Source organism: Heloderma suspectum, chromosome 4, assembly GCF_057233095.1.
Source record: "Heloderma suspectum isolate Gila_16-S chromosome 4, 16-S_ref, whole genome shotgun sequence".
Taxonomy (NCBI): domain Eukaryota; kingdom Metazoa; phylum Chordata; class Lepidosauria; order Squamata; family Helodermatidae; genus Heloderma; species Heloderma suspectum.
The window spans coordinates 193,672,221-193,695,158 of NC_139461.1; the positions used below are offsets into that span (position 1 = coordinate 193,672,221).

Below are 22,938 nucleotides of genomic sequence, written 5' to 3' on the forward strand. Positions count from 1 at the left end.
TCTAATTTGCAGGGCAGTGCACAATGCAAGAAAAGTTTCAGTAGAGCAACCCAGAGTCTCTTGAGGCCTAGCAAAGAAAGGAAATAGGGGCTGCATGGGCGAAAACAAACTGAATCTTAATCCAGATAAGATGGAAGCACTGTTGGTTAGTGGACTGTCTGTTGCAGGAACAAATGCATGGCTTATTTTGAACAGGGTTGCGCCCTGAAGAACTGAGAGTTCAGCTTGGGGTGCTCCTTTATCTAGCAGTGCTTTCAGAGGTTCATGTGGCAGCAGTGACAAGGGAGAACGTTTCTGTGATGAGGGCACTTTTAGCAGTTTCAGCTGGCAGACCAGTTGTGCCCTTTCCTAGAAAAGTAAGACCTGGCTATGGTCATTTATGCTTTAATTACCTCCAGACTTAACTACTGCAGGGGCAAGCAACCCCCCAGATGTTTTGCACTACAACAGTTGCACTATACAAAACTCATTTTTTTTCTATAAAAGATACCTCTTTGGAAACTCACATTGAAAAGTGGGATAATATCTTTTAAATAAGTAAATAACCTGCCCATACCCTCTTTTACTAATAGGCTTGGCTTCACGTTGTTTTCTATTTTTTAAAAACTGTTTTGCAAATCTTTATAATTAAAATGATCGCCAATGTGTTACTTGATTTTATTTTCTGAAAAAGACACCATCACTATTATCTGATCAAACGGGGTGTGGTGCAAACCGGATATCCCTCACAAACCACCGTGAACCACAGGAGGATGCTTTCACCTATATTAAACTCTACTGCTACTGAAAAACAATAGTACCAGCAATGTAGGCCCCATTCAGACATTAGCTGCGTGGCAATGGAACTGCATCCTCATAGGGACGGGCGAACATCCACTTGCTTGGCCAAAAATTCAATTGGGCTGCTCCAATATTCTGATGTTTGATCTGAACACTCAAACAGCCTAATTCCTCCCCAGCCTTCCATGCCAGTTCTGCCCCTTCCTCCAAGGGGGGAAAAAATCCTTAGCTTGGGGAAGGGAGAGAGTGACGTGGTAGCAGCAGGAGAGTGGGGCAGGAAGCTCTCCTGGGATGTGAAGAGCTGTGAATTGTAGACAAGATCATGGGGCTGGCAAGCCTCACAATCTCTGCTCACAACATTTGTAGAGGGAGGGTGAGAACCCCAATTTGAATCTGGGCAAGCTGGAAGGATGGCTATGTTCTCATTTGTGCAGGCATACTGAGAACTCCTGCTTTCAATTATTATCCCATCTCTACTTCCCCATCGCAAGTTCTAAGCTCTCACCGGTAACATTTGTGTATCCAAAATCATGGGGGAGGAATGAATCTCATGGGTACAACCTATGCATCAGTGTCTTAGATTCTACTGAGTGCTATTATGTGTAGAGCCCCTGTGATTCAACCAGCTTAACCCCAAGCCCCACAGGCCAGGCCACACATCCAGGCTTAACAATTCTGCTGAACAGTGCTCCAGCTTGGAATTTGGCAGGTCTACCAGGAGAAGGGGATTCTATAACACAGGTGCAAGCTTCAAGAATGTCTCCCTTTATGACACTGTGGTCTGAACATGATACATAGATGTTGTTATTAAGAGAGCACCATTGGTCAGTTGCTGAGATTGTAATGCAGCACATGGGACAAAGACATTCTCCAATGGGCTAAGTCTATAATAGATCTAGATTTCTAAAGTCTAAACCCACTCAGACCCTGAGGTTAGTTCACAGGGCTGCTCTCTTCTTATTAGAGTCAACAACTTATTTATCCAACAAAATTTATATACTGCTTTTCTACAGAAGTGTTCTCAAAAAGGTCAGTATAAATAAGGTAAATCAATTAAAACATCATAAAAAGCTAAAAGCTAAAGAAGCATTCAAGGACAAGTAAGAATAAGCAGCAGCCGCCTGTCATGGGCCCGATCCTTGAAGCACACACTCTGGCATTCTGACACAGGACACCCCAAATCAGTGGGACTCTTTTATTGTAGCTAATCCCAGGATAAAAGTTAAACTCTTCAGAAATCATATCGCTGGTGGCAATTAGCTATCAGCTCCACAAGTAATTTCAAAACAATCCAAAGCTAATAACTATAAGGGTGTCAGAGATCCATACAACTTGCTTTCCCTGTTGCAATCTCTATGGCTCAGAATACAGGGCAAGGGGCTTGAAAGATTCCTGGTGTAATCCATCCCAGGCAATCCAAGACAAGGGTTCTAGAAAAAGACCTAACCAAAACCACACAAGCAAAGAATTAGTCCAACCTCGAAATCTCGTTGGAGCCTCCACGCTACATGGGTCAAGGCCTATCAAATCTAAGAGTCAAAACAGGTTCAAGAGTAAATCCAGAGTAATCCCACATATGCAGAGATTTCAGTGGTAATAGCTTCCACTTTGGTATCTCCACATACATGGGTCCAAATCCATAACAAACAATAATTCAAAGTCTATGAAAAGTACAGCAGTACTTTTCATGGCAGGTTCTTAACAATACAAAGTTCAAAGAGACAAGAATCCAAATTGGATGGAGAGCCCATGTGAAGAGTGCCTCAAGAGGCTCAGACAGTAGTAACTCCAAAAAGAGGGGATTTGGGGCAGTAAAGATTAGAATGTTCCTAGCAGGCTCCCAGCCTGGGCATCTGCTTAAAAGCGAAGGTGCGGCTCTGATAACCCTCCTCCTGAATAACTAACTGACAAGGGATTTAGCCCATCAACAAAGCCCCTGCCCAAATAGGGTATCTCCATTCTGCCCTCCTGAGTTGACACTTCAACCTGTGTGATGCCTCTGAAAACGCCCCACCACTCCTGTTAGGTTCTCACAGAGAAGCTGCCAGCCTCCTTCCCTGCCAAGGTCGAAGCTAGCAGGTGGATGGGAGTCATTTAATTCCCACTTGCTTTCCTGACAGAGATAAGCTCACACTGATTCTGACATCCCACAGGCTGAATAGGCCCAAAACCTTCCGGACCACTTCTGATCAGATTCTGGCTATGAACTACAAGGCCCACTGCAGTGCTGGAGCTGCACCACAACCCAGCCAGCAATTTAAGAGCCAAGTGCTCAGCTGGATTAAAAACTTTTCCCGTTTCTGAAAAGTGAGGTAGAGAAATGGGACTCCTGGTGAGGACGTTCCATAACTCTGAGGTTGCACAGAAAAAACTTTGCTCCTACTTGATGACAATCTAGTATCTCCAAAAGATGGCACCCGGTGAAGCAGGGCTTCACAAAATCTTGGGTGAGTGGATGGATGGGTAGATAATAAGGAAGAAGATATTAAGGTCACAAACAGTTTAGGGATATGAAAGTCCAAACCAGCACCTTGTGAAGGCCCAGAAACAACCAGAAAGCCAATGGAGTTATTGTAAAATATGGATAATATAACCATGTTAGCTTACACCTGTCGACAGTCTGGTAGCATCATTCTCAACCATTTTTCAGATCATCTTCAAGAGCAGCCGCATGTAGTATACATTACAATAATCTAATCTAAACGACATCTAGGCCTTGATTGAGGATGTTTTATTACAGACCAACCTGGCATTAAACATTCAGAGCTGCAGGATGGATGGGAAGCTGGCAGGGGATTCAGCTATCAACTTTCTGGTCCTCCTTTCCCTTACCTAGCTCATCTAACCCTCAGCATCAATTGTCAGCCCTGAGCCTTCCCCCAAATACTAGCCAAACACATATCCAGCCTACTAACCTAAAGGTGATCAGGGTATTTAATATCTTCCATCCCTCTCACCCAAACTGTGTGACACCTCAAACTAAACAGACCTCTTTTACAAGCGAACACCTTAAAAGTAAGGAAATAAAAACCTTACCACAACCAAGAATGGGTGAGAAATGAAAATGAAGCCTCTTTATGGGAGATCTACCCCATCCTTCCGTGGATTCTCAGGGATGCTTACAAGTCAGGATGTACAAAATGAATTAGCAGAACCCAGCACCCACGTCCACAAGACAAAGGGACCAGCTTCAGATGATATTCTTTGGTGTTTTTCCTTTGGCAACAGCCCACTGGTGGCAACGGCTTCCAGCAGCGGCTGTGACTCTAGCCCGACCCTAAGCATTATCACAAAGCACCAATGACATACTTCCAGGTTGAGGGGGCCAGGGAGGCACATGTCTCAGCAGTCCCTGAAGGCCTCCTAGGTGTAAAGATGGCAAGAACACCAAAGTGGAGAGAGAGTAAATGTCACCGCCCTTCACTCCATCCCCCTCCTGCCACTGTTATACTCCCAAGATAGAACATGTTGCATACATTAAAAATGGCAAAACTTCCAAAGCTATCAACGATCATCTTTCCTGATTTCCTCAAGAGGGGAAAAAACTTTTATAAATAGACTGAGTTGTCAGATGCTTCTAGAAATAATTAGCTTTTATAGAAAACATTCACATTCGCTTTTAGGGCTGCTAGTCACATTTTCATTTTGTTCATCTGTGGAATTTCCCATTTCCTTTAAACCAATCCATAGCATGTTTTCTTTTTTAAAGTAAGCTTAAAATACTATTTTTGACAATCAAGAGAAATTTCTTGAACAGCTCTGTAGTAAATCACAGTGAGAGCTTTAAAAAAATGGCCATAGAAGCTACCATTATGAACCAAGAAGGTATTTCCCCCTATCCTGGTATAGATCGGGCAACTTTCTTTTTCTAAGGAGATTGCTTGGTAATTAAAAAAGATTTTCTACCACCTTTAGTGGGACTTGCATTGAGAGTTCTATTCCCTCCAACTACTAGGCAATACTTCTTTGCTTGAATTGACCTTTTTTAACCTGGTGGACCACCTAAAATTAATCTCTGGCTTTGCTACTATAAGGATTGTCATGTTTCTCTGTAATTCTGCAGAATGCCAACTCAGGTACCTGTGTGTTTTGCGCAATGAAAGAGGCAGATCTGAGTTAGAGCTGGCCTTTACATTTCAGAAATGGAGATCAGCCACTGCGTCTCTGTTTCAGAATGCATTGCTACCTGCAATGTGATACCTGCTGCAACACCTACTTGTAACTAATTTCATCTGCAATATCCATTTTGAGCATGGGTCCAGTGGAGGCTGGTGGCTCCGATTTCGGTGGGGCTAAGAATCCATCCTGGGTTTTAGTCAGAACCAGCCAGAAGTGTAAAGGAGCTATCCAAAGTGCTGAGCCCTATCCCCAAAATACATTCAACATCTTAGATAGGTACTTTAGGGTTCTGAGTAAAATCCAGAATGGATTTACAACCCCACTGAAATTGGAGCCACCAGCCTCCACTGCCTGGGTCTCAACTGCAGACCTCATGGCCACAACATCTGGCCTAATTTCTGGACTTGTCTGTTCCTTCCCCCACAGAGGCTTTGGCAGAGAGGTTTCCTCATCACCTTCAGTTGCTTGCCCCCATTTGCAAAAGTGAGCAGCAGAGAGGCGTAATGGGCGAATTCTCACAGAGCCTCTGTTGCTGTTCAGGTGGGTCAGTGGGTGAGCGGAAGAAGCAGTGGCAGAGGGTGGGCAGTGGGAGCAGTGGTGTGTGGCAGAAACAGCAGGCGGGCAGCAGAAAAGAGAAAAAGACAGGAGAGGGAAAGGAAATCTCGAGCAGAGGGGAGGAGCAGGGGGCAGGGAGAGAGGAAATCCCCCTTTTCCACAAGTTGGGGGGATAAAATGAAAAATGTGCCTACAGACCCAAAAAGGTTGCCTCTCCCTGTTTTAACTCCCCCCCCCTTCTCCGTGTGTCTTGGCAAAGGAAAAAGATCTGAAGGGCATAAAGGGGCGTCCTTAGAATAAGGTGCCATACTACAGGCCAGGTGGGAAAACTATGGGAGCAGACTGGGCCCTTCAATCAGCAGCTGCTTATCTCTTGTGCAAACAGAATTGGCAGTTTGCTCCAGGAAGCAAGGCACACAATGTGAGTAAGATGATATTATTTATTGGGGACAACTGATATTATCAGTGAGAGTTTAAAGCTCGTCATTTTTCTTTCATGCATAAATATTGGTGAATACCAAGAGTGCAAAAGTCATCCAGTGTCTATTCCGCCACCTTCCTCCCACGTTTGTCTGAAAGCAGTCAGCAGGAGCAATATAACCTAACTGCATCCACCAAAAGGGGAAAGTGGTTAAGAGGGAGAAGTTGGAAAAGCTCAGTCCAAACCCTGCCTCGGCCCCTAACTGATTAAGAGTGCAATCCTATGCATGTTTAGACAGAAAAAAGTCCTACAACTCTCAGCATCCCCCAGCCGGCATGGCTGGCTGGAGCATGCTGAGAGTTGTAGGTCTTTTTTCTGCCTAAACATGCATAGGATTGCACCCTTACTCACCTTAGGCACATCACTGTCAGCCCCCTTCCCCACCCCCATCTGTAACATGGGGATAATACTAACTTACTTTACAACATGGGTGGACAGAAAATAGACTAGGATCTACTGGTAGATCTCCAAGTGATTTGCCGTATAGTGGCAAGAGTTTCTGACTCCTCTTTGGTTAATAATAACAACAAAAAGACTTATTAAAATAAATGAATGAATGAATAAATGAAGCAGTTGAAATTAAGATAATTCGAGGGAAAATTAGGGGCAGATTTTCATTGGAAGGAACTGTGAGCTCATTTCTGGTACTTAAAAACAAGTTCCTGGACTGACCCTGTGCTCAAAGGCAGGGGAGGCTGGTGCCTCTGTTGTCAGTGGGGCTTTGCAACTTGGATACCTACTTTAGAGTTCTGACTGATGCCCGGAGTGGACTCACCGTCCCACTGACATCACAGCCACCAGCCTCCACTGCTCAGAATTCTATTGTAGAATTCGAAGGGTGTGTCTGCCCCATGAACTACTTTTTTGCCCTGGCTCCTGTTTGTGGACCCTGGGATTCATGTAAAAAACAAAGTAGGTTCCGCAAGCGTGAAATCTGCCCAGCACTGCTTTTCCAAGTTACAATACCATGATAAGAATAGCTGACCTACAGGAGTACAGGCAATTCAGCAGGTTATCAGCTGACCTACAGGAGCCGAGTGTCACATGATGTAGTCTGGCGACCTACAGAGGAATTGTGGGTAAGCGTTGTTGGCTTGTGGGCTTGTGGGCCAACACACTCAATAAAATGAATATTTATGGAGTGCACTGCTAGCACTGACCCATGTCAGCTGCATGAACCAGCAGGGGGTCAGCTTAAGCTGGAGCTTCCTCCTTCTTAAGGATGAAAACACTCCCTTGCTGGATCACATCAAGATCCATATAGTCTAGTGAAGCCTTTCCCAACCTTGGGTCCCCATATGTTCTTGGAGCGCAATTCCCAGTTACCCCAGCCAATATGATCAATGGTCAGGAATGATGAGAGTTATAGTCCAACAACATCTGGGGACCCATGGTTGGGAAAGGTTGGTCTAGCCCTTTGTCTTCAACACTGGCCAGACAGGTGCCTTGAGGAAGCTTTCAAACAGGGCATGCTGTTTGGATGGGAATAGTCATTTGCTGCTGTTCTTCCCTAGCATTTGGGAATATGCTAGGAATACTGACTTTAAATATAGTTTCCATTGTTGGTTATTACGACTAATAACCTCTGTGAATTTTTTTAATCCCTAAAAAAAAACAAAAACAAGCTATCTAAGCTAGTAGCCATCACCAGATTAGCTTTTAACAGAAGTCCTAGAAACTGTACAGCAGAGTTTGGGTATGCTGAAACAACATAGTGGAACCTTTAAATGCAAGTCATGTGAGTCTTCTGGATATGGCCACAATTCTCCTTCTCACATTGGAATCAGAGGACTCAACAGGGCCAGCACAATCAACTGTTTCTACTGCACATCCAGAAGCAAAGTGTTATGCATCATGCAGAAATGCGAGTTACTTAAATTTTACACACACACACACACACACACACGGGTTTATGACAAAGAACATTGGAAGATAAGGCATTTGATCATGAACAGAAATTACAAGGCTGAGAGAAGGCAAAGAACTGCATTTATTAAACCTGTTTGGGTGAAATCCTATGAATGTTTAGACAGAAAAAAGTCGTAAAACTCCCAGCATGCCCCTGGCTGGGGAATGCTGGGAGTTGTAGGACATTTTTCTGTCTAAGCATGCAGAGGACTGCACCCTTTGTTAATAAACCACCAAAAGCTGTGCTGGAGAAAACAGCCTCTCTGTCCTGTTATCTACTCCCATCAGCTCCTTCGCCATCCTACAAATTTTATCACTCAAAATCTTTGGAGTCAAAAACTTCTACATATACTTGATTTGATGACCAACATCTTTAGCCACAAATTTAAGAACAAACCAATAATAAAACTTAGCATTGCTAAAATACATTCCCAAAGTCCAAAGCTATTCATATAATACCCTTAGTAGTCCTTACAATAATCCTGTAAAATATGCCAGTACTATTATCCCAATATTGCAGAAAAGTGAACTGAGAGATCATTGGCTTGTCTAAGACCACCTAGTCAGTTTGTGGCTGGAGAGATCTGAAACAAGGACTTCCAAGCTGACACACTTACAGCGCAATCCTAAACTTGGAGGCAAGTCCCAAGGGCTCATTCCCTTGTCAGTATGTTTAGGATTGCAACTGTAGTTACTGTGCTACACAAGCTCTCAAATGAGGAAAAGAAGTGAATGCTCAAAAGGAACAATGCTAATTAAAAGGCTGCTCTAGAAACCCCAGGCCAGTGTCATAAGTCAAATGGGATGATTAAGCATTATCTGAATGTCAACTGAAAACTTAGTGGTTAACCATGCAAGCAAATTATTTAATCATTTTTTTCTTCATGGGCTACTGCATTTAAACTATTACATTTATTAACATTTTGCCTATCACTCCAGAAACACATGGCCAGAGGTTCAAAATTCTGCTCTGCTTAAGACAGAAAAGTGATGATTTGTAGGATGGAGAAGGAACCGATGGGACCAGATAACAAAACACTAAAGACAGAGAGGCTTTTTTAATTGGAGTGAGATTTATGTGTCATTAATTTGAATAATATAGCAAGGCGGTAGGGGGCGGGGGACGGGCGGCAGTCAGCATCCAAGGGGAAATAACTCTGTAATAACCAAAAAAGATCTGGATGGTGGTGATAAACTAAGGAGGCCCCTAACATCCAGTTTTAATTCATTATGTTTTACTGAGCCTAGGTACGCATGGACAGTCAAGCTAAATTAACGCAGGTGAAGAAGGAAACGGTGGAGAATAATGGCAAGGGTTTGATAAAAGAGATTCCATTTAAAACTTCCCCCAAAGAGATGCTTGGAAAGTTAATTAACAGAACACTTTTCAATTCCTTGTTGAGACAGTCAACTAGGGCCCCCGTCCAAAACCACAATGACAGAACTGCTACACAGATAAAGTCCCCACCATCAGTACAAGCCCTCTTTGGTCCCAATTTGGATCCACCTTGAACAGTATCAGTAAGGCTCAGAGAACCTGCAATGGGACACACAGAACCCTGATAACTAGAGCACTTGGATTAGGTGCCACGAAAGACAGCTACTTTGGTTCAGCTGTCTTTTATTAGTCAGGATTTATCTCAGTTTGATAAGTCAATGAGACTCGGGTGTTTCTAAGGGCACATGCAAAACACCCAAGTTGTTTCTGGGAAGTTTCTTTCTGGTTCCCTGTCCCAGTAAGTTCCTATTTGGCTCTTTGTGTGAGTGCAGTTCAAAATGCACTGAGCATCATGAAAATTACTAAGGCATGCTGGATATATACTCACAAGCAGAAGTTGGTGGGGATGACTTCAGCCTGCGCCAGGCAATTTACTTGTGGAAAAGGGCTGGAGCTTGCTTCACGATGCGGCAGTGCCATTACCTGTCAGCAACTGGTCTAATGAGAAGAGCAGCCACAGTGTGTGCTTTCTAATCCAAGATGCTACTCTTTTTCAGAAATGGGGGCAGAAAATGAGAGGTTTCCTCTCTTTCCCATCACCCTCATCCCCTGCAGGTCTGCTCTGAAAGGGCAAATTTCAGCTCCCCTCTTCACTGGGTGAGTTGCTGATACAGATATGAACGAGGTTTCCCAATATCTCTCTTCAGATATTGTAGGGAACATGGCAGGAAAAGTAAGATCTTCTTTCATGCAAAGAAACCTCAAAGTGGACCAATTGTCCAGCATATATCGTAGGGGAAAGGGCTGAAGCAAATGTATCTTCTATGCCATGCTGTTCCAATGGTAACATACCATGCATTTTTGCAAACTGTAAAATATTTCAGCCACTATCAAAATCTCCCTACCTTTCTCATACAGTTCCTCCATGGCTCTCCAGGTCTCTGCTCTGATCTCTCTATTGCTTTTGCCAGGCACCTGTGCATCAGGCCAATGCACCAAGTAAAGATCTAAAAGAAAAATGCAATACAATTTTTCTTTTCATTAATAAACAACCCCAAATATGTTTAAAGTGTCCAAAACACAACCAAAAAGCTCACAATAAAAAAACAAACTGCTGAATAGGGATGGGGGCGAGGGGGACAACGCCTCTGATTCATTAGAATAAAACACAAAAATTGTGTTAGTTTTAATGAAATTAAGACTCAAAAGCTCCTTCTTCATATCCAGGTAAGCTCACTTTTCCAGATGCTCCCAGAAGCAGCCGTTTTACAGGCAGCAATGTACAAAAGCAGCTTTGCGCTACGCTTGAAAAACTGTAACACCCTGAGCAAAACAGCTTAGCAGCCATGAGAACAGCAAATCCTCTGTCCTGCTCTGACACGTGGGGCTTTTCTCCTCCCTTGTATCAGTGCTTCCATGGTTCTTCTTGGAAGCTGCATCTCAGGCATCATTTGGCTTTAAGGAAGATTATGCTTCATCTACTACAGCAAGGTGTTTCTTTCGATACATACAGTCAGGTTGAGCTGAATGCAGGCAAGTTTGGGAAAAGTATATCGGTGATAAAAATCATGTGTGACTACTACACATATAACTACTACACAAAGAGCCTCTTCCGTTCACTGCAGCAGAACAGAGGATATGTCAACTGCCCCATTTGTAGGATTCCTTTGACATCCTTTCTGTCACTGGCACACCAGAGCTGGTCAAAATCTATGTAGCATTTATACAAGCTTACGCAACACTTGACCAACCAAGGAGACCACAGTCCACCACTCATGTATTCTGTGCTTATCAGGCCCTCCCCCTTCTTTTTTGCAGTCCCAAGCAGAAAACAAAATCAAGGGGCTTACTGAGCTCCTTATGGGCCGCCACACATAACCAGTGGACTATGTTTGGCTTGGTGGATCACAGGCTATGCAGGGTTATTCCATAACACCAACACAGTGGCCGTGAGGGATCCCTGTCAGTAAGCACTGGGCCACTGAGTGCAGAGAACAGATTTTTTACCCTTACTGCAGCACTACCCAAGTACAACACTGGATTCTCCTGAACAAGAGTGAATGGAAAAAGTAACGAGACACCATGGGGATGGGGTGGGGTGCTAAACCTAGTGACTGTCCCTAGTGCCCTTAGTCACTAATGGGCATATAGGTAGAGAAGTAATAAGCCTGCTTCTATATGAATATGCCCACTGTGAGATCTGTTTCTTATAATGAAATCCTATGCATGTTTAGACAGGGAAAAAAATGCCTACAATTCCCAGCATGCCCCAATAAGCATGGCCAGCTACAGGAATGCTGGGAGTTGTAGGACTTTTTTTCTGTCAAACCATGCAAAGGACTGCACCCTAAAGACGCAATCCTATGCATGTTTAGACAGGAAAAAGTTCTACAACTCCCAGCATTCCCCAGCCAGCTATACTAGTTGAGGTATACTAGCTTTAGTATACTAGCTTTGCATGTTTGTTTATTTATTTATTTATTATTAAATTTATTAATCGCCCATCTGGCTGGTCACCCAGCCACTCTGGGCGATGTACAACATACCATAAAACAATTTAAAACAATAAAATTCTACAATAATTTTTTTTAAAATACCCTAACCCACCCCAAATGCCTGCCTGAACAACCACGTTTTTAATGCACAACGGAAGCTCATTAAAGAGGGGGCATGACGGAGTTCCCTAGGGAGGGAGTTCCACAGAGTGGGGGCCACCACAGAAAAGGCCCTCTCCGTCGTCCCCACCAGTCTAGCTGTCCTGGCTGATGGGACAGAGAGAAGGCCATCCGAGGCTGATCTTGTTAAGCGGCCTGTCTGGTGTTGCTGGAGGCGCTCCTTAAGATAGGCTGGGCTGGAACCATATAGGGTTTTAAAGGTCAAAACTAACACCTTGAATTTGGCCCGAAAAACAACTGGTAACCAGTGCAACTCCTTCAGCACTGGGGTGATGTGATCTCGCCGGTGGCTGCCTTTAATTAGGCGAGCCGCCGCGTTCTGTACCAGCTGCAGCTTCCGAACCGTCTTCAAGGGTAACCCCACGTAGAGCGCATTACAGTAGTCTAAACGAGAGGAGACCAGGGCATGTACTACCGATGGGAGCAGATGGTCGGGAAGGAAGGGGCGCAGCCACCGTATCAGATGGAGTTGATACAGCGCTGTCCGGCTCACAGCTGACACCTGAGCCTCCATGGACAGCTGGGAGTCCAAAATGACCCCCAGGCTGCGGACCTGGTCTTTCAAGGGTAGCCGTACCCCATTCAACACCAGGTCAACATCCCCCAGCCTCCTCTTGTTTCCCACCAAAAGTACCTCGGTCTTGTCAGGGTTCAGCTTCAGCTTATTCCTCCCCATCCAGCCACTCACCGTCTCCAGACATTTGGACAGGGATTCTACGGCCAACCTTGGTGAAGATTTGAATGAGAGGTAGAGCTGCGTGTCATCCGCATATTGATGACACTGCACCCCAAACCTCCTGATGATAGCCCCCAGCGGCTTCACATAGATGTTAAATAGCATCGGGGAGAGGATGGAACCCTGTGGCACCCCACAAGTAAGTGGCCACGGGTCCGAAACCTCCTCTCCCAGTGCTACCCTCTGGTACCTGCCAGAGAGGAAGGACCGGAACCACCGCAATACAGTGTCTAAACATGCAAAGGATTGCACCTTTAGTCACTTTAATGTGTCACACAGAACGTTAGAACTAGCTTCCTAATAAATAAATACATAAGTAAATAAACAAGAGTGTTTTCCCCTTACACTTTGTAAGACTTATCTTGTTTACCCTAACAGTTATGAAAAGTGGAACATTATTATTCTCTTTTTATGGGTGGAGATCTGAGGGTGACTTGACCAAAGCCACCTATTGAACTTAAGCTAAGATTTCAATACAGGTCTCTAAGGTCCTAATCCAGCCCTTGATCCACTTGATTACACTGTCACAAATGAGATCAGTGGAGACTTCCAGAGCACTGTTTCTTATTATCTAAGCTCATAATGTCCCCTTTGCCAACAGCAGGAAGAACAGCCTCTTCCTCACATGAACACTGGTGAATGTGGTGGGTTCCATCACGCCTTTAGTAGCCTTCAGACACATGCATAAACGGGTGGACTGAGCTGAGGAGTGGATGGAATCCAGGGTTGCTGCTGACGCTGCACCATCCAAATACATAATGTGCAAGCAAATGCTTACTCATCATTTGGAGTGGCTGAATGTGCAACCTCAGGAAAAGCATTAAAAATGAACAGATTTTTTTTAAAGGAGGGGCTGGCTCTCAGTTGACCTTTTGCACTGAAGCAGCCTTCCCCAACCTGGTGCCCTCCAGATGTGTTGGACTGCAACTCCCAGCATGCCCCATGTCCAGCACATCTGGGGGACACCAGGTTGGGGAAGGCTGTACTGACATATGTATACCAGATGCTGAAATACATGTATGCTCTGTAAATTATGAATGCCGTTTGCATGTATTTTCCTCTCCGTTCCCTGTTAGAACAGATGCAAACGTAAGTGACACAAAGGTATACTTGTATTCTATGCCCACTATGCATACCCAAGTACAAAAACTGAAATGAGAATTGACTCTCATACCACTAACCAAAATAATTTTAATTCCGCAGTGTAGCATGAATAGATTTTAAAGAGAAACCTGCTACTGCTTTTATTGCCATTCTAGGTTCATTATATTGTTTTGTGAGATTTTTGAAAATTGTTGTATTGTTTTATTTATTAGTTTACAAACAAAACAAACCCCCCAAATAACACTATCTAGCCAAAGTTAAGCATTACAAGGCTGCAATTGTATGTATGCTTATGCAGCAGTAACTCTGACTGAACTCAATAGGACTTCTTTCCAAGTAAACATACACAGAAGCCAACTGGTTATGTCTCACTGGTTCCAGTGGGAATTATACTTAATACTCCTACTGAAATCAATGGGACTTAAGAGTGCTTAACTTTGCCAGGATGGTTACCTATACCTATTAAATCTGGCAGGCATATAAATATTTAGGAAAATGTATTTGAAACTGAGCCTTATGTTTTAAATGTTCCCTGCCAAGAGCTGAAAGAAAAGGTTATTTCACTGTGCTAGATGTACTGTATCTTTCAGCCCATGACAGTTATGCACCAAATACTTGGGAATGAAGCAAACATTCTTTGGCCATGCCTCTTCTGTTCAATAAAGACAATCAAACTGAAGCTACACCATGGTAAATCAGAAACTCATGTTGGAAAGCCAAAAACAAAATAAAAAGGCCTCCAAACATCTTAATGTATACAGTTTTTTCAGTCAGCTAGTTCTGCAATTTCATGTCATTGGGTGTCTCATTCATTTTCAGTTGGTTTCCCAAGAGCGTAGAAGAAAAAGCTCATCTTCATTCGAAATGCAAGGCTAACTTTAAACAGTTAGCAGGCATCAGAATGCTTGTAAGAAGACCTAATATTTGCAATTCCATTGGAATCCCCAGTACAATAAAAGGGAAGCTGCTAGCAAGGACCAGAAAGCAAGTAAAAACATACACACAGGAGAATAAAACAGATTATATATTCAGCAAACCACAAGTCACACTCAGGAAAAAAAACGTTATTTGTGGTGCAGAGCCCAAATCAAAAGGAATGCAGTCTCCAAACCCAAACCTAGAGACTTCATATTTCTGCAGTTTTATACTGATTTAATACAAATGCCCGCTGCCAGAGTATAAATCGTATATGGAAAAAGTGAAAATCATTTTTTTTTAATGAAAGGAGTATTAAAACCCACTCTCCATAGCTTAATACACATTTCCATTTTCTCGTGGCTCTGTAATTTGTTATGAGTTGGACACAAAACTTGTAGATGACTACTGCAAGACAACTACAGGCTTACAGTTCTTTAGAGAAGCTCTTAACGTAAGAGTAGGAAATGAGAAAGCCTGTGCAAATCGGCACAGCTCCATAGCCTGTCATTTCAGGGCAAGAATTTGAAAATTCCTGTTCAATACCCATTGAGATGAATAGAGTACAACTGAAGGCAGACCATTTGCTGAGGTGAACATTGATTTTTGAAGGAACGGCTCTGGAATTGTTCCCTAATGGATTGTGCCTGAAGGTAGTTAACAGATAAGTGAATGCATTCTTAGCATCTTACCATTCAAATGAGTGGAGGTTTTAAAAAATAAAACAGCATAAACAAAATAGCATAAACAGAAACGCTGAACCTGGTGGGAAGCAGGCAAAAGTGTTCACAATTTTATTTTCCCTGAATGCTTATTAAGAACAAAAGAAGAGCCATGCTGGATCAGACCAAGCATCCATCTAGTCCAGCATTCTGTTCACATAGTGGCCAACCAGCTGCCCACAGGAAGCCCACAAGCAGGACATGAGCGCAACAGCACCCTCTCACCCATGTTCCCCAGTTACTGGTATATATGGGCATACTGCCTCTGATACTGGAGGTAGTATATAGCCATCAGGACTAGTAGCTATTGATAGCCTTCTCCTACAGGAAATTGTCCAATCCCCTTTTAAAGCCATCCAAATTGATTGCTATCACTATATCTTGTGGAAGCAAATCCCTTAGTTTAACTATGTGCTGTGTGAAGAAGTACTTCCTTTTACCTATTGATTATGTATATGTAGCAGAGTGCAGAAGCAAGCCTCAGGCTCACACATCTTCTCCTATTGCATATATAATAATTATTATTTCATTGCATACTTGGGGGAAAGTCCTATCTCAAGGCACATGCTTGTTAGTGTTCTATTTGTCAGCTGCCCCAAGAACACTTCTGCCCACATAGAAGAAACATATTGGGCTGCAAATACTTTTGGAGCAGCAGACCCAAAGATGAGACTTCTTTGAAATGATCAAATTCTCCTAATGAACAACAGCATTGAAAGGGTATTACCTATATACATATACATAGACACACAGAGACAAACTATATTCCTGGAGCAAGACCAGCTTATTTTCATCAGCATTCAGTAACAGGGCTATACAGCAAGGAGCAAACTGAAAGTAAAAAAAAAATAAAACACAAAAAGCAGATGAGCTATAAGAGGGAGCATGAAGAAGTAAAACCAGTTCGTTATTTACATAGCCAAGAGAAAGTTATTAAACCATTTACTTTGCTTATGAGAATATCCTTCTAACGATCAACACCTGCAATGAACAGAAGCCCAGCAACAGCCCAGCAATTTTGCATCATTCTTTTAACACAAGCCTTTAGCAAACATGTTTAACATGGCGAGCACAGCACTGTAGAGGTACTTCATTCCATACTGAAATGTGTTCCTGCAGGGAGTGCATTGGCTTGGAGAAAGTCATAGCCTATTGCAGATCATATTGCAATGTGCCTAGCAGGAAACTAGTTCGGATATTCTAAAAGCAGGTTCAGAGCTAGTTCAGATGTCCCAAAAACAGCGGCAACAGAAGAGGTGTGAGCGATGTGTCTACCTGTCCCCCATCCTGCTTCTGTGTCTTGCTGGAAGGAAGGGGTTGAAAATATGACCCTGGCTAACTAAATAAGTCATATCCTCCAGCATCCCCTCAGTGAAGGGATAGAAGTTCATCTTCCCGTGGGAAATATAGTCATCTATTCCCACCTCCTGAATAGACCAGGAAGCATCAAGAAAGTTTCCATCAGGCTTGCCCTTATTAAATCAGCAACACTGGTCTGCCAGGGGGATGAGGAATATTTCGTTTGCAACTACTGATAACCATTGCAGCCTTATTTGTAAGTCTGAAATGAATTTTCAAGCACTTTAAAAACAACCGGAGGCAGTCAGTTCTACCGCGAAGCTTACGGAAGGCAGATGGGACATTCTATGAGGAGTCATTATTAGACTGTAAGGCCGAACTTATTTTAGATCTGCGCAGATGTTATGACAGCATGGCAGCCAAATATATTAGCACAACTGCTAGGATTCAGGGCTATGACACACACTAACAGTTTTCTTACTAGATGCAATGCTGAGATTAACAGAACCAGTGTCTAAACCATATTGAAGAGATCAGTTCATTAGTATGTTTGTTTATTTACGTGTTGTTGTTGTTGTTCAGTCGTTCAGTCGTGTCCGACTCTTCGTGACCCCATAGACCATAGCACGCCAGGCCTTCCTGTCCTGCGCTCTCTCCCGGAGTGTGCTCAAGTTCATATTCATTGCATCCGTGATGCTATCTAGCCATCTCATCCTCTGCCGTCCCCTTCTCCTTTTGCCTTCAGTCTTTCCCAGCATCAGGGTCTTTTCCAGGGAGTTTTCTCTTCGCATTAGGTGGCCAAAATATTGGAGCTTCAGCTTCAGTATCTGTCCTTCCAATGAGCACTCAGGGTTGATTTCCTTTAGGATGGACTGATTTGACCTCCTTGCAGTCCAGGGGACTCGTAAGAGTCTTCTCCAGCACCACAGTTCGAAAGCATCAATTCTTCGGCGCTCAGCCTTCCTTATAGTCCAGCTCTCACAGCCATACATTACTACTGGGAAAACCATAGCTTTGATTAGATGGACCTTTGTCGGCAAGGTGATGTCTCTGCTTCTTACTATGCTGTCTAGGTTGGCCATAGCTTTCCTCCCAAGGAGCAAGCGTCTTTTAATTTCATGGCTACAGTCACCGTCTGCGGTGATCTTGGAGCCCAAGAAAGTAAAATCTGTCACTGCTTCCATTTCTTCCCCTTCTATATGCCAGGAAGTGATGGGGCCAGATGCCATGATCTTAGTTTTTTTAATGTTGAGTTTCAAACCAGCTTTTGCACTCTCCTCTTTCACCCTCAACAAGAGGCTCTTGAGATCCTCTTCGCTTTCTGCCATTAGGGTGGTATCGTCTGCATATCGGAGGTTGTTGATAATTCTCCCGGCAATCTTAATTCCGACCTCTGATTCATCCAACCCAGCATTTCTCATGATGTACTCTGCATATAAGTTAAATAAGCAGGGTGACAATATGCAGCCTTGTCGTACTCCTTTCCCAATTTTGAACCAATCGGTTGTTCCATGTCTGGTTCTCACTGTTGCTTCTTGACCCTCGTACAGGTTTCTCAGGAGACAGGTAAGGTGGTCTGGTACTCCCATCACTTTCAGAATTTGCCACAGTTTGTTGTGATCCACACAATCAAAGGCTTTAGCGTAGTCAATGAAGCAGAAATAGACGTTTTTCTGGAATTCTCTTGCTTTCTCCATGATGCAGCGAATGTTGGCGATTTGATCTCTAGTTCCTCTGCCTCTTCGAAACCCAGCTTGTACTTCCGGTAGTTCTCGGTTCGCATACTGCTGAAGCCTAGCTTGTAGGATTTTGAGCATCACCTTGCTGGCATGTGAAATGAGCGCAATGGTGCGGTAGTTTGAACACTCTTTGGCGTTGCCCTTCTTTGGAATTGGAATGTAAACTGACCTTTTCCAGTCTTGTGGCCATTGTTGAGTGTTCCAGATTTGTTGGCATATTGAATGCAGCACTTTAACAGCATCATCTTTTAGGATTTTAAATAGCTCGGCTGGAATACTGTCATCTCCGCTAGCTTTGTTGTTAGTAATGCTTCCTAAGGCCCACTTGACTTCACTCTCCAGGATGTCCGGCTCAAGTTCAGTGACCGCACTATCATGGCTATCAGGGACATTCAGATCTTTCCTGTATAGTTCTTCTGTGTATTCTTGCCACCTCTTCTTAATCTCATCTGCTTCTGTTAGGTCCCTGCCTTCTTTGTCCTTTATCATGCCCGTCTTTGCACAAAACGTTCCCTTGAGATCTCCAATTTTCTTGAAGAGATCTCTAGTCTTTCCCATTCTGTTGTTTTCCTCGATTTCTTTGCATTGTTCATTTAAGAAGGCCTTCTTGTCTCTCCTTGCTATTCTCTGGAACTCTGCATTCAGTTGGGTATATCTTCCCCTTTCTCCCTTGCTTTTCGCTTCCCTTCTTTCCTCAGCTACTTGTAAAGCCTCATCAGACAGCCACTTTGCTTTCTTGCATTTCTTTTTCTTTGGGATGGATTTCGTTGCTGCCTCCTGAACAATGTTACGGACCTCCGTCCATAGTTCCTCAGGCACTCTGTCTATCAGGTCTAATCCCTGAAATCTATTCCTCACCTCCACTGTATATTCATCAGGGATATGATTTAGGTCATACCTGAAAGGTTTAGTGGTTTTCCCGACGTTCTTCAATTTAAGCCGAAATTTTGCAAGAAGCAGCTCATGATCTGAGCCACAGTCAGCTCCAGGTCTTGTTTTTACTGACTGTATGGAGCTTCTCCATCTTTGGCTGAAAAGGACATAATCAATCTGATTTCGATATTGACCATCTGGTGACGTCCATGTGTAGAGTCGCCTCTTGTGCTGTTGGAAAAGAGTGTTTGCTATGATCAGCATGTTCTCTTGGCAAAACTCTATTAGCTTTTGTCCTGCTTCATTTTGTACACCAAGGCCATGCCTGCCTGTTATCCCGGTGATTTCTTGACTTCCTACTTTAGCATTCCAATCCCCTATGATGAAGAGGACATCTTTTTTTGGTGTTAGTTCTAGAAGGTGTTGTAGGTCTTCATAGAACCGATCAACCTCAGCTTCTTCGGCCTCAGTGGTTGGGGCATAGACTTGAATTACTGTGATGTTGAATGGTTTGCCTTGGATTCGTACTGAGATCATTCTATCATTTTTAAGATTGTACCCCAGTACTGCTTTTCCCACCCTTTTGTTGACTATGAGTGCTACTCCATTTCTTCTAAGGGATTCTTGCCCACAATAGTAGATATGATGGTCATCTGAATTAAATTCACCCATGCCTGTCCATTTTAGTTCGCTGATTCCCAAGATGTCGATGTTCAATCTTGCCATCTCATGTTTGACCACCTCCAGCTTACCTTGATTCATTGATCTGACATTCCAGGTTCCTAAACAATATTGTTCTTTACAGCATCGGATTTTCTTTTCACCGCCAGACACATCCACAGCTGAGTGTCCTTTCGGGTTTGGCCCAGCCGCTTCACTCTTTCTGGCGCTACTTGGAAATACCCTCTGCTCTTCCCCAGTAGCATATTGGACACCTTCCGACCTGAGGGGCTCATCTTCCGGCGTCATCTCTTTTAGCCTTGTGATACGTTCCATGGGGTTTTCTTGGCAAGAATACTGGAGTGGGTTGCCATTTCCTTCTCCAGTGGACCACATTTTGTCATAACTCTCTGCCATGACCTGTCCGTCTTGGGTGGCCCTGCACGGCATAGCTTATGGCTTCACTGAGTTACGCAAGCCCCTTCGCCACAACAAGGCAGTGATCCATGAAGGGGATTACGTGTTACATTTCTATAATGTCCAATAGTCAAAACTCTATTGGTCTGGGATGCAGGATCACAGTCACCCCACAGTGAATTGTTCCCTTCTGCCTTAATCGCAGCACTGATGTTAACAATGGTTATGACTCAGGAGGTTTCCCTCTTAACCACCTTCAAACTCTTTGTTGAGCTGGGAACTAGGTTAGCTTTATCTGTAAGTAATATTTGTCTGACATATCCTTTAACGACAGTCAAGGCAGGCAGGGAGAATTCATTTTAGGAAGACCCTGTGAGGAGTGTCCATGATCCCACAGCCCATTCCCACTTTCTTTAGCATGGTTAAGAGATCTCATTACACCTGCCCTGACCCACAGAAATCCCCTCCATGTTGGAAACACAGATTACTACAACAGGTGAGGTCTTGTGAGAGTGGCTGGCTGCGAGTACACCAGCTGGGCAGGTGATGCAAGTAGGGGAACCTTACTAAATATTCATATAGATTTCCTAAGAGAAAAGAACACCATACCTAAATATTCAACACCAAGTCTCTTGCAGGACTCTAAACAGGCTTGTTTAGTGTTCTCATAACCGTAGTCAGTATGCCAGAGTTTGGTAGTTATCCAGAGATCCTCCCGCTTTATCCCACTCTTCTCGATAGCCTTCTGCAGGAATGATTCACAGCCATATCTCTTTGCTGTGTCAATATGACGAATGCCACATTTTTGAAGTGCATACACCACAGCATCATGGGAATAGCCACCTTGATGGGAAGTTCCTTGAAACAGAGAAGGCAAAACTTGCATTATTTTTAATATGCTTTTTATGCACATGTTTCACACAGGACAGCAACGCATAGCAAGTGAAATAAAAATGAATGAAATTAGGTGGAGCAAAATTGTTGCGCGGGGATAAAAACCTCTATTTCATTACTTGGGACATGTCTAAACCATAGGGGTTTTAAGTTGTTTCATCTGGCATCTTGCAAACTGCAGTTTTTTCTCTCCTAAAGATTTCTAGCTTCTTAACTACCATTCCCAGGATCCTTTAGAAGGAGAAAACCTATTTTAGATTGTTTACCTTTGCCGTGTAGAATGCTGGTAGTCAAAATGGGCCTCACTTGCCTCACTGCTAGTTCTGATCTTGTCTGTCTGCTCCCCGAGGGTATGCTATGAGGGCAGTCCACTACTCAGACTGAACAATCAAAATGTTGCCCATATTTGGTTCCTTTTAGTATTTGGTTAAACATGTATTTTATTTTCATTACATGTCTATACCACCCAACGGCTAAAGCTCTCTGGTGGTTCACAAAACAAGTTTTAATAAAACATAATGCTAATTATGCTAGTCTGGACCAGCTCTACTGGACAGCATCCTCTCCTTTGGCAGAACAGAGCCAGGGTCTCAGTGGGGGACAGTTCCCTAGCACAAGCTTCCCCAATCTGGTGCCCACCCCCCAGATGTGTTGGGCTACAATTTACATCATCCCCAGCCAGCATGGTCATCAGCAATGCTGGCTGCAGGTGATGGGACTTGTGATCCAACGCATTTGGAGGGCATCAGGATGGGGAAGACTGCCCTCGGCACAACATCTGAACTAAATTCGCCCAATCATTTGTGTTCTGGAAGAGACACAAATGATTTATTCCCTGAAAACAGTGAAGTAGTTTGAAGACATGTGTAGAGACACGTGTCCGAAGCATGCCTGGTAGTTTATAGTAGCAAGTATCCAATTCAACATACATCCTGCGTTTAAAGTATTATTCTGCGCTCAAGTTCTGTAATCAGTTGAATAGATGTACATACATTTGACTCGCTCTGCAAAAGTTATGCAACTTTTATTATTCAGCTTTTCAAAGAGTTGAAAGCTTTTAGCAAGAAAGGAAAAACAATCAACTGAAAAACACCAAGACATTTTGAACCTCTCTTCTGCAACCAAAAGAGCTAGAAACATGTCATTTAAAAATAAACAAATTCTTCTGAGATAAATACAATACTCTGGCTCTTAAGAACAAGAAAACATTGTTCCCATGTCAGAATCATTCATGGGTTCTAAGTAAGGGAATTAAATTACAGACAGGTGAGATAAATGTTGGAAAAGGGCTAAATATTTGTATTAACCTTGCACTCGCTGGACATTCAAATCCAGTACAGTATGTATATGTATGCCAACAGGAGAGGAAATGGTTTAGCCGGAAAAGCCATTACCAGGAGGACTGCAAGATAAAGAACGTGTGCCCCTCAGAGTAGGGGGCTGTAGTTATCTTATACATTCCTTGTAGCTGTTTTTTCCTGCCAACAGCCCATTTGTCTACCAGAACAACAACTCAGCTCTTAGGGAAGCATCCGCTCATCTTTCAACCTTTAATCAGCTATACGTTGAGTTTCCTAGGTCACCTATTTGATACGCTGAACTGAGTTTGGGGGAGCTTCTAGT

The 22,938-nt window shown here is 43.4% G+C and overlaps 1 protein-coding gene across 5 annotated transcripts in view; it reads right to left on the minus strand.

Moving 5' to 3' along the window:
- The window catches only part of LOC146347888 (uncharacterized), a 103,572-nt gene that overhangs the window by 51,467 nt on the left and 29,167 nt on the right, over positions 1-22,938 (minus strand). For all 5 annotated transcript variants that reach the window (XM_084851741.1, XM_084851742.1, XM_084851740.1 and 2 more), the window contains exons 2-3: positions 21,031-21,279; positions 10,187-10,288 (exon numbers count right to left, since the gene is read on the minus strand). In XM_084851741.1, coding sequence (XP_084707867.1) covers positions 10,187-10,288; positions 21,031-21,279 — 351 coding nt within the window. The remainder of the gene's footprint in view (positions 1-10,186; positions 10,289-21,030; positions 21,280-22,938) is intronic.